Genomic DNA, 17,884 nt, shown 5'->3' with positions numbered 1-17,884 from the left:
TACCTGGTTCAAACTGGTTTATTTCCGCCTGTAACACTAGCAGAGGAGAGTCCAAAACAGACTGACATACATGGATATAGTTTAAGTGTAACAAAGAAGATCTGAACTATGTACACGGAGGGAGGGAAAGGATTTTTCTTATCAACCTTTTCCTGTTTTGCAACTTCTGAACAGTAGAAACTAAACATTTTTTCCCAACTTAAGTTAGTATGAAGGAATACAACTTTTACGATCAACCATTTGTCCTTAAGCATAAAACGTGAGAAATTTTGGCTGCGGTTGTCTTGGCTCCTGAAGTCCGGGTATTGTCAGAACATAAGAAAAGAGATTCCATGAAGCCCAGAAGGAACTTAATGGCAACGATGTCCAATCGAAGGGCAGACACGCTGCACACCACGCAGATGACAACTGATGTCGGCCCTCCTCGACTCCAAGTAGAAAGCAGTACTTTCATCAAACGAACCGGAAGTGAGCCAAACAGTTAAAACGTCAGAATGAAGAATGAAACAATTCTTTTCACACAGAGGAGGGATACTCCTTCAGCCCCATTTAAAGTGAATTCTGTGCTGAGTCCCTGCTCCTCCAGAAGGAGAAACTGAAGGTCAGTTATTGCTAGCAAAGCCAGAGGTGGCCCCTTTTCCACCTCGAAGATGTTTCACACGAAAAGGCTGTTGGTTTGGCTTGAAGGCCTCGGAGGAAGGAGGGGTACAGAGGTGGAGGCAAGCCCTGTGCAGCGGGGGGCAGTTCAGGTCAGCTCGGGCCACCTTCTGCCTCCTTGAGACCAGAGGCTTTTACCCACGTGGAGTCGAGCAGAGGGTGTTATCTGGGCCCCTGGGGAGGAGAGGCCACCGTACTTTGCCAACCAAAACCTAAGGAGCAATCAAAGCCCAAAGGATCAAAGCCCAGTGGCCAGAAGAGCAGCTTCGGAAATGAATGTCAATTGCAGGGGTGGGGGGTGCCCAGCTCAAGTCTGGAGAGCCGAGGTCTTTGAAACGCAGGTCAGCTGTGACTTGGGCAACAGCATGGACACGGGCGGCTAATAAGGCCACAATTACTGCCACCACCGCCCAGGGTCTATGCTTGAGTAGACATGAGGCAGTGGGAACTGAGGACCGGAGGGCACGTGGTAAACAAAGGATGGATTTTTATCAGAAAAGAGAGGATACTCGACGACGTGCCTGCCCCACTGACCTTGCACAGCCTGCACCAGGTGAACTCGGGCATGGGTAAGGTTCCTGAGAACAGGTGGTGAACCAGACGGGGCGAGACAGGCACTGCTCTGTAGGCAACATGAGGCCTCTGAAGGACACTAATAGTGCTACATCTCCTGGGCTGCTGAAAAGTAGGCAAAGAACAGGCTTTATTGCACATTTCGTTCTTAGAAAACTGGGGATTGCCCTGCAGAGGTCCTTGTGATCTGCAGGAACCCGACATCAATGCAGATGGAATCACGGGTGACCTCTGAAACTCAAGGGAAGAAAAAAAAGTCCAGTGGTTGGTCTTTCCGGGGCCATGCTTGCACCTGGGATCCTCAGGCCACATGGACCCTTGTCTGGCTTGGTCACTGTGGTGGGCAGATGCCTGGGAGGAGGTAGCGTGCCCAGGAGAGCTGGGTGGACCTGTTTGCTCTCCGACCGGGGCCAGCCCTCGACACACTGCCAGCAGGAAGCTGGGGCAAACTTTCCAAATGGGGAAAACTTCTTGGCAACGTGCAGGTTCCGGAAAGAGGCTGGAACCACGATTCTCAATTCCAACGGGCCTGACTCCCTCTCTCCTTCCCTGGAACCAGACCACCCAGAGGAGCAGATGTAGACCCTGGGCTGGGAGGGCCCTGGGCCCAGCTCCACAGCATCAGACTAGAGGTAACAAAAGGATCAAAGACGGGGTGGGAAACGAGAGCAGTTTACATTACAGATGCTGATTCTGAAATAGTCTTTCTGAGCTCAAGAAACTGGCGGCAGATAGCCCACGTAAGGCCGTAGAGAACCCAGTCAGGCTCTGTCTGTCCATCCGTCCCCCGAGCAGCCCAGCACTTCATATATAAATGGGGTGGTACCGCTTGTGGCTGATCTTTTTCCTGCAAGTTGGGCAAGTGTTAGCATTCTTAAGGGAATCACGGAGGCACTGGCTACAGAAGACGTGGCCACATTCTGTAGAAACAATGAGACGTCCATTCTGCACAATCTAGAAAACATAAAAAAGAACAGGCTTCATGTCTGGCCTTGTACCAGAGCAGCGGGAGCCCCCAGAGAATCCACTCCCGCCCGTCTCTAAGATGCCGATTGAGAGGAGGGGGCCAAGGGCTGCAGCAGGAAAAGCAGGGAGATGGTCTGAAGAACTAAAGATGCTGCTCTGTAGGCTCGGGCAAGTATGAGCGGTGTCTCTGAAGCCGAGAGCAGAGGCAGCAGCCAGTCTCTGGCAGCGACAGTGCAAGGGGGTTTGACGAACCTCCAGGCACCCAGTGGGGCAGTGCCCTAGGGCCTGGGGCCACAGTGAACACTAGCAGCTTCCAATTAGGCCAGGTAGGGAATACACAGGACTGATGCACAGGGCAGCCCAGAGTTCAAGACTGTAGGGCCCAAGAAGATGGTACCCTCCCCCTTCACAGAGGTGTGCCAAGCCTTGTGCCAACCCAAGTGTGACTGCAAAACAGAGGCATCAAAAGCCCACCCAGTGAGGAGTGCTCTCTCATCTAATTCTTTCACTGAAGCAGTTTGAGAACCAGAATCAGGGAAGACACAGCTAAGTTTGCTTACCTCCGAGTACCCGTCCATGCAGATGGGACAACTGACAGTACCAGAGGGCCTAAAATCACAGTGCTCATGTCAGTTCCTCAGCAAACGCAAACATCGATTACTCTTAAGTGGCTTCATGTAAGCAGCCCACACCCCCTCACAAAAGCCTCCTCTGGCCCTGCCTTAGCACAGGCACCCGGGACACTTCCAAGATGGCCGGCTGCCCCGATGGGGTGGGGGGCTATGAGAAAGGGGAGGACAGAGGTGGGGGCAAGAGAAGCCACGAGCAACTGCAGTCGCCCTGTCCCCGCCCCGCACCTCTGGCCTCTGCTCCCTCAGAGCCCCCTTGCAGCCTCCCTGTCTGGGGCAGGGGCTGCGCCTAGCACCCCCTTCCTCCAAGGAGTCCTGCTGCAGAAGGCCGGGGGCCGCTGGGTCTGTTCTCCACCCAGGTGGCGGGGCTTTGCCTTCAGCCTGGAGCTATTCACACCCGCCCAGCCAGTGCCTGGCACGCCCTGGTCACAGTGGGAACAGCTGAGCCCAGCTCCAGATCCACCTGCCACCCAGATGCTACAACAAGCCCTTCTTGAGCCCAGGGCTGAAGGTCAGTGTCTCTAATACCCTGCTTCCTGCCCCAACCTCTCCACTGAAATATGGAGAGGAAGGAAGAGGATCCTCACTCCAGGGACGATGGGGTCCCACGGATCCAGAAGCTTCCCGGCAGAGAGCCTGTCCCCAGCACGGCAGCAGCAGAGCAGCGGGCACGCTGGTACCTGAGTCCGGTAGCGGCCTCCTCCCGGGCATTTCTGGGGGTGTGGGTGGTCACATACACGTCCTTGTCCCTGGGCAGCTCCTCGTCATCACTGCTCAGCACACAGCTGTCGGCGTGCTCCTGGCGCAGCCTCCTGCCGTTCCTCCTTGGCCGCCTCCTTTCTGAGATGTGAGCCCACGTTCAGAGCAGGGCCTCCCAGTCCTACCACCCTCACCACCCACCCTCCTTTCTGACTGGGAAAAGGCCAGTCCCAGCTGCACGGAGACCACCCTCCCATCTTCCCAAGAGAAGAAGCCCCCACCCCTGCTGCGTGCAGATGCCCAGGGGGACGTCTCCTCAGCAGGAAGGGGACTGACTGCAGGCGTGAGCAGCAGCATCCCGGGAGTGTTCCCACACCTACACGGCTGGCAAGGCCCGAGGCCCTGCCACCGCACCCTCGTCAGTCCTCCACCCAAACCCAAGGAAGGAGAGGAAACCACTCACCTTCAACAATCTTTGAAAAAGGAGAAAAACAAAAGAGAAATACACAATTAATTTGACATAAAATATTCTGTATTCTTTGAAACTCTTAAAACAATAAAATTGAAGCATTTGTTTCAAATGCAAAATCCTCGGGAGCAGCAAAGCCTCCCAGCAGCTGACACACTGCGCCCCAGCCTGCAGGTGTTTAGTGAGTCTCTGGGAGCTGCGTGACCTGGGGAAGTTCCATACCCTCAGGAACTGCCAACTTCCTCTTCTGAAAAACAGCGCCCCCTCGCTGCTGTGAGAACTAAGTGAGATCACAACGATGCCACAGGGCACCAGTGGCCTGAAGCTCCCAACCAGCTCCACCCGTTCTCCTTGTCTTCACTCCACGTGGGCTACTGCCGGAGACGGAGCCTTTACTGGCAGAAGGGTTTGCAGTGCTTAGTACTTTATTAAAAATAATTAAACAGCTGAAGTAGGCCATGCAGGGACTACGGAGAGTAGCATACACCAAGGACTGAGATCAATCCAATCCTGTGTTCGAGGCCTACAGAAAGAGCTAGTGAGAACCTGACAAGCCCATCGCCTGACTACAGGCACACCTGTGCTTTGCTTTACTGCGCTTCACAGATACCGCGTTTCGTACAAATTAAAGGTTTGTGGCAACCCTGTGTCAATCAAGTCTATTGGTACCATTTTTCCAACATCATTTGCTCACTTCGTGTCTGTGTCACTTTTCAGTAATTCTCACAACATGTCAAACTTGTTCATCATTATTATATTCGCTATGGCTATATGTGATCGGTGATTTCTGATGTTACTACTGTAATTGTTTTGGGCACCGTGAACCTCACCCATACAAGGCGATGAACTTCATTGATAAATGTGTGTTCTGACTGCTCCACAGAACAACTCTTTCATGACTCCCTCCCTCTTTTTGAGCCTCCCTACTCCCTACACACAACAATATTGAAATTAGGCCAATTAATAATCCTACAATAGGGACTTCCCTGGTGGTCTAGTGGTTGGGACTCTGCCCTCCCAAAGCAGGGGGCCCGGGTTCGATCCCTGGTCAGGGAACTAAAGCCTGCATGCTGCAACTAAAACAGCCCGCATGCCGCAACTAAGACCCAGCACAGCCAAATAAATAAATGAATAAATAAATATTAAAAAATATATATCCTACAATAACCTCTAAGTCTTCAAATGAAAGGAAGAGCTGCACATGTCTCACTTTAAATCAAAACCTAGAAATGATTAAGGTTACTGAGGAAGGCATGTCAAGCTGAGACAGGCCTAGAGCCAGGCCTCTTGCGCCAGTTAGCCCAGTCGTGAATGCAAAAGAAAAGCTCTTGAAGGAAATTAAAGTGCTACTCCAGTGCACACACAATGATAAGAAAGTGGAACAGCCTTATTGCTGATGTGTAGAAAGTTCGAGTGGTCTGGATAGAAGATCAAACCAGCCACAACATTCTCTTAAGCTGAAGTCTAATCAGAGAAAGGCCCTAACTCTCCTCAATTCTATGAAGGCTGAGAGAGGTGAGGAAGCTGCAGAAGAAAAGTCTGAAGCCAGCAGAGGTTGGCTCATGAGGCTGAAGGAAAAAACCCGTCTCCATAACACCATATTGCAAAGGTAAGGCAGCAAGTGCTGGTGCAGAAGCTGCAGCAGGTTATCCAAGGCTCCAGCCAAGACCATTAATGAAGGCGGCTGCACTGAACAACAGATTTTCCATGTAGACAACAGCCGCTATTGGAAGAAGATACCATCTAGGACCTTCATAGCTAGAGAGGAGAAGTCAGTGCCTGGCTTCAAAGCTTCAAAGGACAGGCTGACTCTCTCCTTAGCTGGTGACTTTAAGTTGAGGCCTTTTAAGTGCTCATTTACCATTCCAAAAGTCCTAGAGCCCTTAAGAATGGTGCTAAATCTACTCTGCCTGTGCTCTACAAATGAAACAACAAAGCCTGAATGACAGCACATCTGTTTACAAAATCGTTTACTGAATATTTTAAACTACTGAGACATACTGCTCAGAAAAAAAGATTTCTTTCACAATATTAGTGCTCACTGACAGTGCACCTGGTCAGCCAAGTGCTCTGATGGAGACGGACAATGAGATCAGTGATGTTTCCAGGCCTGCTAACACAGCATCCATCCTGCAGCCCCATGGATCAAGGAGTCATTTCAACTTTCAAGTCTTATAATTTAAGAAATATATTTTGTAAGGATAGCTGCCATAGACAGTAATTTCTCTCATGCATCCAGGCAAAGTAAACTAAAAACCTTCTGGAAGGGGTTCACCATTCTAGATGCCATTAAGAACATTTGTGATTTCACGGGTGAGGAATTTGGAAGAAGTTGATTCCAACCCTATCAGATGACTTTGAGGGATTCAAGACTTCAGTGGAGGAAGAAACTGCATATGTGGTGGAAAAAGCAAGAGAACTAGAATTAGAAGTGGAGCCTGAAGATGTGACTGCACTGCTGTAATCTCAAAGTAAAACGTGAACAGATGAGGAGTTGCTCCATACGGATGAGAAAGTGGTTTCTTGAGATGGAAGCTACTCCTGGTGAAGATGCTGTGAAGATTGTTGAAATAACAGAAAAGAATTAGAATACCACATAAACTTAGTTGATAAAGCAGCAGCAGGGTTTGAAAGAAATTCTGCTATGGGTAAAATGCTGTCAAACAGCACTGCTGCTACAGAGAAACTGTTCATGAAAGGAAGAGTTGATTAACTTCATCGCTGTCTTCTTTGAAGAAATTCTCACAGGGCCCCCGGCCCTCAGCAGCCACCGCCCTGATCAGGCAGCAGCATCAACATCGAGGCCAGACCCTCCACCTGCAAAGAGATTACAACCTGCTGAAGGCTCAGATGATGGTTAGCACTTAGCAATAAAGTACTTTTAAATTAAGGAAGGCAAGGGCTTCCCCGCTGGCACAGTGGTTGGGAGTCCGCCTGCCGATGCGGGGGACGCGGGTTCGTGCCCTGGTCCGGGAGGATCCCACATGCTGCGGAGCGGCTGGGCCCATGAGCCACAGCCGCTGAGCTTGCGCGCCCGGAGCCTCTGCTCCGCGACGGGAGAGGCCACAGCAGTGAGAGGCCCGCGTACCGCAAAAAAAAAAAAAAAAAAAAAATTAAGGAAGGCAAATTGTCATAATGTGCGATTGCACACTTAATAGACTGCAGTATAGCACAAACAACTTTTTTACATGCACTGAGAAACGCAAAGGTTTGTTGTGTCTTGCTTTACTCACTTTACTATGGTGGTCTGGAACTGAGCCCACCATCTCCAAGGTGTGCCTGTACTCAGAACTTGTTAAGATTCTTTTCTGCAACAGTTTCAAACCTGTCAAGTCAGCTCTCTCACTGAGCTACTACCTGTCTGTCTACACCATCACCAGTAGTACCCCTTTTCCCTCTCGCTTGTGTGTGTGATCAGCTACTTCAGGAGAGCTCTCAGGATTGCTGTTGAAAGCCCTGCTGCCACCTCTCCTTGGCTGCCCCCGTGTTAGGGGCACAGAGGCTGACCCTTTTTGGCACGCCATCCTGCCCCGCAGAGATGGGAAGCTCAACTCTATTCCAACTCCCTTGCAGTGGGGATTCTAGACACGAACTAAATTCCCTCAGTGAGATACACTCATGCTATTTGGAGGGCAGAAGGGTAGAGGACAATTTCAGCTGCTGTAGGTGGACACAGATGCGGGGATCAAGAAGCAGTCGTGGCCGAGGCTGCAATGTCCAAAGCCCAGGTCTGTCCTCCCAAGCAAGAAGACACAGTAGCATTTCCTTGAGCCCAAAGAGATTAGTACAGGTGGTAGCTGCCCCCTCCCATCCTTCTGCTTGGAGCAGAGGTAGCAGATCCCATGGTGCGTCAAGGCTGAGATGTCCGGAGTTATTCCTAGACACCTGCTCCTCCAGCCTTTACAACACCACGAAGCAACTCCTCCCGTGTATTTTTTTTAATTAATAAATTAATTAATTTATTTTTGGCCGTGTTGGGTCTTCATTGCTGTGTGCGGGCTTTCTCCAGTTGTGGCGAGCAGGGGCTACTCTCCGTTGCCGTGCACGGGCTTCTCATTGCGGCGGCTTCTCTTGTCGCGGAACACGGGCTCTAGGCACGCAGGCTTCAGTAGTTGTGGCACACAGTCTCAGTAGTTGTGGCTCACGGGCTCAGCAGTTGTGGCTCGCGGGCTCTACAGCGCAGGATCAGAAGTTGTGGCGCACGGGCTTAGTTGTTCCCGCGGCATGTGGCATTCTTTGCGGACCAGGGATCAAACCCGTGTCCCTTGCACTGGCAGGTGGATTTTTAACCACTGCCCACTGCCACCAGGGAAGTCCCCCTCCCATGTATTAAAATCCATTTCTGCTCCAGAATAAGTAGAGCGGATTTCGGTTTCTCCAGCCTCAACCCTGCCAAATACAAATGGCCATCACAGGAAGGAAGAAGGTCTGAGCATAAAGATCTTCATTTTGCAGATGAGAAGCCACTGAAGACACTTCCCCTTCCCCCCAGAAGAAGCTGGAAAGTGTGACTATGAAACTGGCGACAGTCAACTTCATCACCAGGACCATGAACTGGAAGACAAGCTTGGGCTGGCAGAAGGTGCTGTTCATATGAAGTCTATAAGGGGAGCTCTGAAGTTAGCCAAGAGCAGAAGGAAATTCTGCTGTGGGCAGGGAAGACCCCAGTTTTCCTCCACTCCAACACTGCTTTTACTGCCCTTTGCCAAGAAGGACCACTGACCAGGTGTGGATGCACCTGGAAGGAATGTGACGCCCCTGGGTCCCAGGCCACCAGAATGTGGCAACCAGGTCTCCACAGGCTCTTGTGAGCCAGACCCAGCTCGCCTCTTGGCAGTGCCAAGCTGAGGCCGGACCTGAACACTGAGCCCCCAGGAAAGTCCCAAGGCCCAGGATGCTGCTGGCACAACGGCAGGTGCTCCGTACTTAACTACTAGGTAAATGAATACACGGTGGCCAGAGAGCCTCCTTCACTGGTGATGACTCTGTCCCCATCCATGTTCAATGGAAGAACAGCTCAGAGATGAGGCTTCTTGCCCAAAGGGCAGAAAAGAATGGCACCACAGCCTGGCCTCCAAGCTCCATGACTTCCGGTGACCTGGAGCCACCTCCTAGCTGATGGAGGTGAGATACTATCACTGGTATTCCCTCCACCCAGCAGCCAAGTCACAACAAATCGAGAACTCTGGACTTCCCTGGTGGCGCAGTGGTTAAGAATCCACCTGCCAATGCAGGGGACACGGGTTTGAGCCCTGGTCCAGGAAGATTCCACATGCCACAGAGCAACTAAGCCCGTGTGCCACACTACTGAGCCTGCGCTCTAGAGCCCGCAAGCCACAACTACTGAGCCCACGTGCTCTAGAGCCCGCAGGCCCAACTACTGAAGCTTGCGCGCCTCGAGCCCGTGCTCTCCAACAAAAGAAGCCACTGCAATGAGAAGCCCGCACACCGCAACAAAGAGTATAGCCCCTGCTCGCCGCAACTAGAGAAAGCCCGTGCACAGCAGCGAAGACCCAACACAGCCAAAACAAAAACAAACAAACAAAAAAATCAAGAACTCTGCAGGTGCTCTGGAATGTCCCTTCCCCGTGGTCATAGCCCTGCAGGTAACAAAGTGCTTACCTAGCACAAGAGACAGAGGTGGGGAAAAGCACTGGGGCTTCAGAAATGTTGACTCCAGGAGTAAACAGATGCAAATAGGAATAATACCAGCTCTTGGACCTCTCATCTGGCTGAGAGGCCTTTCAAAGAAACAAAATACCAAACGGAAACAATTCCCCAGTCCCCTAGTATGTACAGCCAAATCAACACTGTGAAAAACTGGCTCAAGCTCAGACCACACATTCCACCCCACCTTCAGCCTGGCTTCTCTTTCCTGACTCTAGAATAAACTACAGGCAGTGTGTCGGAGACAAACACGTGGAGACACGTGGAGCATGAACAACCCACAGCAGCACCGGCGCCGCCTGCCTCCACACCCGGGCACACTGACTCCATGTCAGGCACCCAGAACCCCGGTGGGCTTCTGAAGCACAAGTGAGCCTCAGAACCCCTGCAAACAGCGACACCCGTGTCACAGACTCCTGGTCAGTGGGGCAGGATAAGCCTTTCTTCTTCTACTAGTGGACAAAACGCTTGGCATTCTTAGGGCTACAGCAACATGCTGGGGTTAAACAACAGAATGGAACCAAGTAGCAGGGTCCCTGGGGTCCTCTGCAGGCAAGCTGACCTCTGGCATTCCCAAGAAAGCTCACCCAGCTGGGAGCTCAGAGAGCCGCTTGCTCTAAGTGACCTTCCTAGGCAGCACGGCACATCATTCCACTGGAAGGAACAGCCACATGCAACCACCGTGCCCACGAAGGATACGCCTCACATCCAACAGGTGCTCGCATCACACAATTACAGAGTACTTTTACTGTAGCACCGCCACGAGCACCAAGAAGACTGTGCTGACGTGAACATCCCAGTCGAGTGAGCAATCATGTCAGATTCCATGGACAACTGTTTCACTTCCCCAATTCTGGGATATGATGTCTGGGTTCTTCTTCCTTCATATATAATTACACTGGTTCATTCACTCATTCTAGCAGTCACTGTGTACCTCTCATGCCCTTTACTATTCCCAGCCAGAGACGGACCAGGCTCTGTCCCTGCCTGTAAGGCTTCACCAAGCAGACCCTTTCAACAGTCTCATAAATCATAAACCAGGTGAGGTACAGAGTATAACACAAATAGCTCTATACATTAGTACACTATGGGAACAGAACAAAAAAAGATTCCAGGAAAACCAACCTGACTTTAAAAGAAACAATCTTTTGAAATTCGATGAAGGAAAATAGTCCAAGCAAGTCCCATTTTAAATAACTTTCCCCTGGAAGACTCAGTTTCTTAACGAGAGGAGTGAGTCTCTTTTCCATCACTGCATGACTTCCAGCTGGAACAGAGACTGGCATACTGCAAATGCTCATGAAAAGTGGTCTGAAAATTTTAATTCATCTATCAAACCAGATAAGAAAGCAGAAGGATGGGACTTCCCTGGTGGCACAGTGGTTAAGAATCCGCCTGCTAATGCAGGGGACACGGGTTCGAGCCCTGGTCCGGGAAGATCCCACATGCCGCAGAGCAACTAAGCCCGTGTGCCACAAATACTGAGTCCACGTGCTGGAACTACTGAAGCCTGCACACCTATAGCCTGTGCTCTGCAACAAGAGAAGCCACCACAATAAGAAGCCCATGCACCGCAAAAAAGAGTAGCCCCCGCTCGCCACAACTAGAGAATGCCCATGCACAGCAACGAAGACCCAACACAGCCAAAATTAAATAAATAAATTAATTAAAATAATGAAAAAAGAAAGAGAGCAGAAGGATGGAAAACAAGCAGAGACTTCCAATAAATGGCAGGCTGGTATTTCCATCCATTTTTCCACTGAAAACAACCAAAAACAAGATAAAACATACATATTTTTAAATAAAGAGGTATCAAAAAAAGAGAAGAATTCGGTCAACAGTATAGGGAATACAGTAACCCAGAGGGAAAAAAAGCACAGAGAATTCTTAAAAAATTGAAGCCTACTTTTGAAAGCCCCACAGAGAAACCAAAGCCCAGGCAGGAACCATGGGGGCAGGTTATCTAGTGAAGGCCAGCCATCGGGGGCAAGCCAGGCTTAAAGCAAGACCCAGTAAGTATCAAAGAACTGACATACAGAATGTTATTTTCTGACCAATACTGCAAGCAATCAATACCAAAAAGAAAATACCCATATATATTTGGAAGTTAAAAAATAGAAATTTGATAAATATGTTGAATTAAATGTAAAGTACCAGTAACATAATTTGTAACATATAGCTAAAGACAGTATAATCTTTAATGCATTTATTGGAAAAGAAATGATGAAAATTAGAAAAACAGCAAAATAAACTCAAACAAAGAAAGGAATAATCAATGAATGAAAAACTTACAAGAGAAAGGATCCACAAAGCTAAAAGTTGGTTCTTTGAAAGATCTAATAAAGCTCTGGTGATACTAATCTAAAAAAATAGAAAACACAAATAACCAGTATCAGAAATGAAAAAGGAGACATCACTATAGATTCCACAGAACACAAGACATTATGAACAAATTTATGCAAATAAAAGTGAAAACTTTAGATGACATCAACAAATTCCTAAAAAATGTAATTACCAAACCCTATTAAAACTCTAGGTTATGTACTTCACTGTCAAGTTCTAACAAACATTCATGGAAGAAATAGTCCAATCTTACAAAATCTTCTGTGGAACGGAAAAAAAGGTGTCCAACTCACTTTGTAAAGATACCAATATGCTGATACCAGAACTCTATAAGGAAAAATTACAGACCACCAATCTTACTCATAAAAACAGAGGCAAAATTATATATGAAACATTAGCAAACCAAATCTAGCAACATAAAAAGATAATGCCATGACCACAATGCTTAAGTGGTTTAACACTAGAAGCAGGGGAAAAAGCAACATTAGATGAAATTGTTAAATTTTGACATTGATTCAAGATGAAACTTATAGCCAAACAGGAAATAGAGAAACTTTTCCACTCTGGTAAAGGATATAAACAAATCGAAAAAACTTACAGCAGAAGTCTTATTTAATGGTGGAACTCTGAAAAGACTCTTTCAGATTTAGAATGAAACAAGAATGTCAATGACTGTCACCATTTTTATTCAGCCAGTGTTGAATTTTCTAGCCAGTGTGTTAAGGCCAAGGGAAAAAAAAAGGAAAATAGAGAAGAACCAAAACTTGTTCTGTGTACACAGAAATTCAAAGATTTACAGATTAAAGGCTCCCCTGGTGGCGCAGCAGTTAAAAATCCACCTGCCAGTGCAGGAGACATGGGTTCGAGCCCTGGTCTGGGAAGATCCCACATGCTGCGGAGCAACTAAGCCCATGTGCCACAACTACTGAGCCTGCACTCTAGAGGCCGCAAGCCACAACTACTGAGCCCGCGGGCCACAACTACTGAAGCCTGCACACCTATAGCCTGTGCTCTGCAACAAGAGAAGCCGCCTCAATGAGAAGCCCGCGCACCGCAACAAAAGAGTAGCCCCCGCTCACCGCAGAGAAAGCCCGCACACAGCAACAAAGACCCAATGCAGCCAAAAATAAATAAATAAAAATAAATTTAAAAAAAGATTTACAGATTAAGAACTGTTGTACTAAAAAAAAGAAAAACCAATTGCATTTCTTTATATTAGCAAATAATAAAAAAAAGTGAAAATTTTAAACACCATTTTTTTTATAGCATCCTAAAATACTATGTACCTAGAAATAAATCTTCTAACAAAAGACTTGCAAAATCACTCCAGGGAATATTATAAATCCATACACAAAGGGCTTTCCTGGTGGCGCAGTGGTTAAGAATCCGCCTGCCAATGCAGGGGACACGGGTTCCAGCCCTGGTCTGGGAAGATCCCACATGCCGCAGAGCAACTAAGCCCACGTGCCACGACTACTGAGCCTGCGCTCTAGAGCCCGCGAGCCACAACTACTGAAGCCCGCGTGCCTACAGCCCGTGCTCTGCAACAAGAGAAGTCACTGCAATGAGAAGCCCGCGCACCGCAACGAAGATCCAATGCAGCCAAAAATAAATAAAAATAATTTAAAAAAAAACATACACAAAACTCATATAGATTATAGACCTAAATGTGAAACGCAAAACAGTAAAACTTTTGGAGTAGAGGAACATATTTTTATGGTATGGGATTTTCATCAACAAATTGATAAGTTGAACTGTATTAAAATTAAGAACCTCTGTACATAAACCAAAAAGAGAAAAGACAAGCCTCTGAGTAGCAGATTCAAAACACAACTAATGGCAGGCTCATATTTAGAACTTATAAAGAATTCCTAAAAAATGAGACAAGGTCGACAATCACACAGAAAAATGAGTAGAAAAAAAGACTCAAGTGTTTAAAAAAAAAAGATTGCAACAGGCAATTCGCCAAAGAGGAAAATGAAACACCACTAAACATGAAAAGATGTTCAACCCCACCACTGATGGGAAAACACACATTAAAACCATGTGGGATACTCTAGACAACACCAGACTGGCTAAAGGTTACAGTGGCAGTGAGATGTGGAAGAACCTCCAACACTGGTGGGAGCGTAAACTGGTACATCCTCTCTGGAAAACAGCTTGTCACTATCTAGTGACAATCAAAGATATACATACCCTAGGACCCAGCAGTGACGGCCTTTTTTGGGTACGCAATGCCAAAAATAAGTTAAATTTTGAGGGAAAATATTAAAGCAGAGATGTACAAGGTCTCATTGCACCTTACAGCTTTTAAGACTTCTCCTAATTCATCAGGGGTTTAGGATTCCTTAGAGTTAGAATAACACAGCCTGTGTAGTTTCTCATCCAGTCTTAAGAGGGTTCACAAGAGTTCTAACGTTGTCCCTGGATCCTGGGATGTAAAGGATGCAGAGCTACTCCCAGGTGATATTCAGGTGGTACACTTAAGCCTGTCCCCCTGCATTCTGGCCGAACTGGTAAGATTACCCCAATTTGGGAAACGATATATTTATTCATTTCATACTCTCCTGTAGGCGGGGCCTGAGGTAACCCTAAACTTGTAATTCCTCTAATAGATGCTCCTTGATAAGCTAATAATACTATTAGGTTTTCCAAGTAGATCTGCTTTAGAGAGTGAGAATTTCAGTCTCGGGTATACTTCTCACTGTAAATTTTAAAACTGGCATTTGGATTTATTAAACACCAATAAAGAATGAAGGATGATTAGAATAAGGGGTGCTATTAAGTCCGAAACAATTATTCCATGTCTGGGGCCACTGAGGCCATGGGAAGGTAAGTCCTCCGACCAAACTGGCCAGTGCCTCTGGGACAAGAAGCGAGGACTCCTTCTCAAGTTAGCCTCCCCTTCACCTATCCACCTGCCCCTGGCTATCCACCCACTCCCAGGGCAGCTCCCCCAACTCTAGCATTCCCATCCTGGTGTCTCTCAATGACTCTCCACACCCAGAGAAACAGGAAGAAGGCTGGAAAGCTCAGAAAGGAAGCCCATGTAGGGAGGGCAGACTGGCCATCAAAACAAAACCAAGGCGTAAAAGGGGACATGATGACATGGGTCTGGCACCCAACAGAAGCCAATCCTTGTCTCCTTGAGGGCAGAAAATGCGGTCTTGTGAGCAGAATCCCGGCCATCTCCCAGGGCCTGGCACACTGCAGGTGGACACTGAATACTGGAGAAATTAAGGACTAGCAGCACTTTGAAGTGCTAATCAGCAACTGGGCTGAGGCTCCAGCCACGGTACCAAATCAAGCTACCTTTCCAGAACCTGCGGGAGCCCGCAGGGAGCAGCAGCAAAGCTGTATGTGTGGGCTTGGCTAAAAAGTTCATTCGGGTACTTTCCCATTAGATGTCACGGAAAATCCGGAACGAACTTTTCAGCCAACCCAATATGTGTGTACCTTAGAACAGCGGTCCCAGCCTTTTTGGAACCAGGGACCGGTTTTGTGGAAGACAATTTTTCTGCACACCAGTGGCGGGGTGGTGGGTGGCAGGTGGCAGGTTCAGGCGGTGATGCGAGCGATGGGGAGCGATGGGGAGCCCCAGATGAAGCTTTGCTCACTGGCTGCTCACCTCCAGCTCTGCGGTCTGGTTCCTAACAGGCCGCGGCCCAGTACCGGTCTGCGGCCCAGGGGTTGGGGACCCCTGCCCTAGCAATCACACTAATCAGGCCCTAAACCTGCTCAGGCTTATCTCAGAAAGTTCCGACTGGTCTCCAGGGAAATTACTGCCTCCTGTTTGGGGGCCACGGTCTCCCCGAGCATTCATCCAAAATCTGCTGGGGACGGTCTGATGACGCAGCAAGGGCAGCTGCCTCGCCTTTGGGATGGGGAGAGGGGAGGAATGAGAGGGAAGGACACACCACAGGACAGCCCAGCAGTTTCAGACTGACCAGAGTCTAAATCTCTTAATTTGTCAAGACGTGCCCTGTCCTCGCTCTTTTCTCCTTTTAAAGTCTTGAAGCTTCTCAGTGCAACCCTAGTCTACGGTTCTAAGCACAGCCAGGACAGCCCCAAGGCCAAGGGGAAGACTCAGCTCCTAGCAACCCCACTCGCCCCACCAAACCGCAGCCCTCAGCAGCACCTGCCCCCTACTGGCCCAAGACCGTCCAGGGTGTCACCACCTCCACTCCACACAACTGCACACTGCATCAAAAGGCACTGCAGAAGCATCCCAAGAGGCCAGTATGTCCTCAGGATGTGGGTCTGTGGGCTGACCAGACTCTCAGACCCACACACAGCTATGCGCCCCTGACCTGTGGAGCCAGGCTGCCAGAACCACTTCTCCACATGTCCCCTGACCAGCAGGTCTCCTTCCTGAGGGCCGCACAGGGGCAGGCATGCTCCCTGTGGGAGGGGGCACAAGCAGCCTCCCAGGTGCCACCCTCCCTGGAGGCACGACACAACCAAGGCATGAGGTGGCAATGCAGGGGGCCTGCATCCTCCGAGGCAGCTGCTTCTGGGACTCGAGAGATTTCCCACTGGCAGTGCTGAGCAAATATCCCCATTCCCACCAGCCGCGAGGGTGTAAACTCACATTTACTCAGCTTTACTGGGCACCACGTTAGGTGCCAGGCACTCACATACAGGATCTCTTTTAATCCTCACAACACTCTATTGACATGGATGGCATTATCCCCATCTTATGGACAAAGTGAATGAGGCTAAGTAACTTGCCCAAGGTCACACGGCTGGTGTTAAGCGTAGAATCGGGGACCAAAGAGAGATCGGGCCTCAGAGTTCTCCCCAAAAGCCTTTATGGCCAGCTATGTAAAGGACAGGATCGCACAGATTTACTAATGTGATTAATTTAAGCAATAATGTCGCAACAAATGACTTTCCTGAAACATTTTCCATCTTGAGCACCAGTCACTGAAAGCATGCCTTCTTTAGCCCAAGCTGTAGCCTGTGACCAAGGCCTTCAGACGTGCAGGCCAGGGGCCCACAGCCAAGAAAGGGCAATCCTCACGCTCCAGCACTTACCACGACTGAGTCGCTGTGAGTCAGGTCGACGACCACAGGCTCTAAAGATTCACAGGTGAGGTCCACTATTTCATCTCCAGCTTCAAAATAAAGCATTTGAACAAGCTTTAGGAGGAAAGTAAAGGACTACTGCTCTAAGTTTCATTATTAGTATGATTACAAACAGAGCACAGTCTTATACCAAACTAAAGTCCCTGAAGTACAGAAGTAACGGGGTGACAGGCAATGAATACTCTTCCAGAATTCTGCTGTGAGTAACAGGGTACGGGCTTTACAAATACACCATCCTGTGTGTGTCTGTGCACACGCACACCTCTCCCCGTGTCCTCACACTGCCACACAGCTAGGCCTCCGTGCCCCGCACCTGCTCAGCTCATTCACAGGGGAGAGGCAGCAACTTACCTGAGGTGGGATGGGGGGTGCACATCTGGGGAAGGGACCAAACATGCTCAGCTTGGGCTTTGGGATGGATCTGTCTGAAACCTCTGCTCCCCTCAGACCTCCGGTCATGCTTAGCTCTGCACCTTCATCAGTTACGTTTTAAACTCCATTTGGCTCTAAAGTGCTTCCCACTTGGGTGGACAACAAGCGTTTATTACTGGTCCCCTAGAACCCCAACCCACGCAGATGGGTTGAGCCTGTTCTGCAACTTGCCTTTGAGCCCTAGAGGACAGCGCACTGTCTACCTGAGCACAGGACAAGGGGGGGAAAGGCACGTGCCAAACCGTCACCAGCGCTTACATCCTGCAGGCAGAAAAGAGGGGCAGAGTACAACTTCCATTTATATAAACTGAAACAAGACTTACAACCATGTTTGTTTCTATTATTATTAACATTAAAAAGT

General features: G+C 48.9%; 1 protein-coding gene across 1 annotated transcript in view; it reads right to left on the bottom strand.

Annotated features, from left to right (window-relative positions):
- The window catches only part of RNF4 (ring finger protein 4), a 42,350-nt gene continuing 24,466 nt past the window's right edge, over window positions 1–17,884 (bottom strand). The window contains exons 5-9 of the mRNA XM_060298892.2: window positions 17,041–17,120; window positions 3,988–3,997; window positions 3,506–3,665; window positions 2,757–2,805; window positions 1–2,184 (exon numbers count right to left, since the gene is read on the bottom strand). Coding sequence (XP_060154875.1) covers window positions 2,035–2,184; window positions 2,757–2,805; window positions 3,506–3,665; window positions 3,988–3,997; window positions 17,041–17,120 — 449 coding nt within the window. The 3' untranslated portion in view covers window positions 1–2,034. The remainder of the gene's footprint in view (window positions 2,185–2,756; window positions 2,806–3,505; window positions 3,666–3,987; window positions 3,998–17,040; window positions 17,121–17,884) is intronic.

This window comes from Globicephala melas, chromosome 5 (genome assembly GCF_963455315.2).
Source record: "Globicephala melas chromosome 5, mGloMel1.2, whole genome shotgun sequence".
Lineage (NCBI taxonomy): Eukaryota > Metazoa > Chordata > Mammalia > Artiodactyla > Delphinidae > Globicephala > Globicephala melas.
The sequence above is the reverse complement of the archived record's forward strand: the minus strand, read 5'-3'. Positions and strand labels throughout refer to the sequence as shown.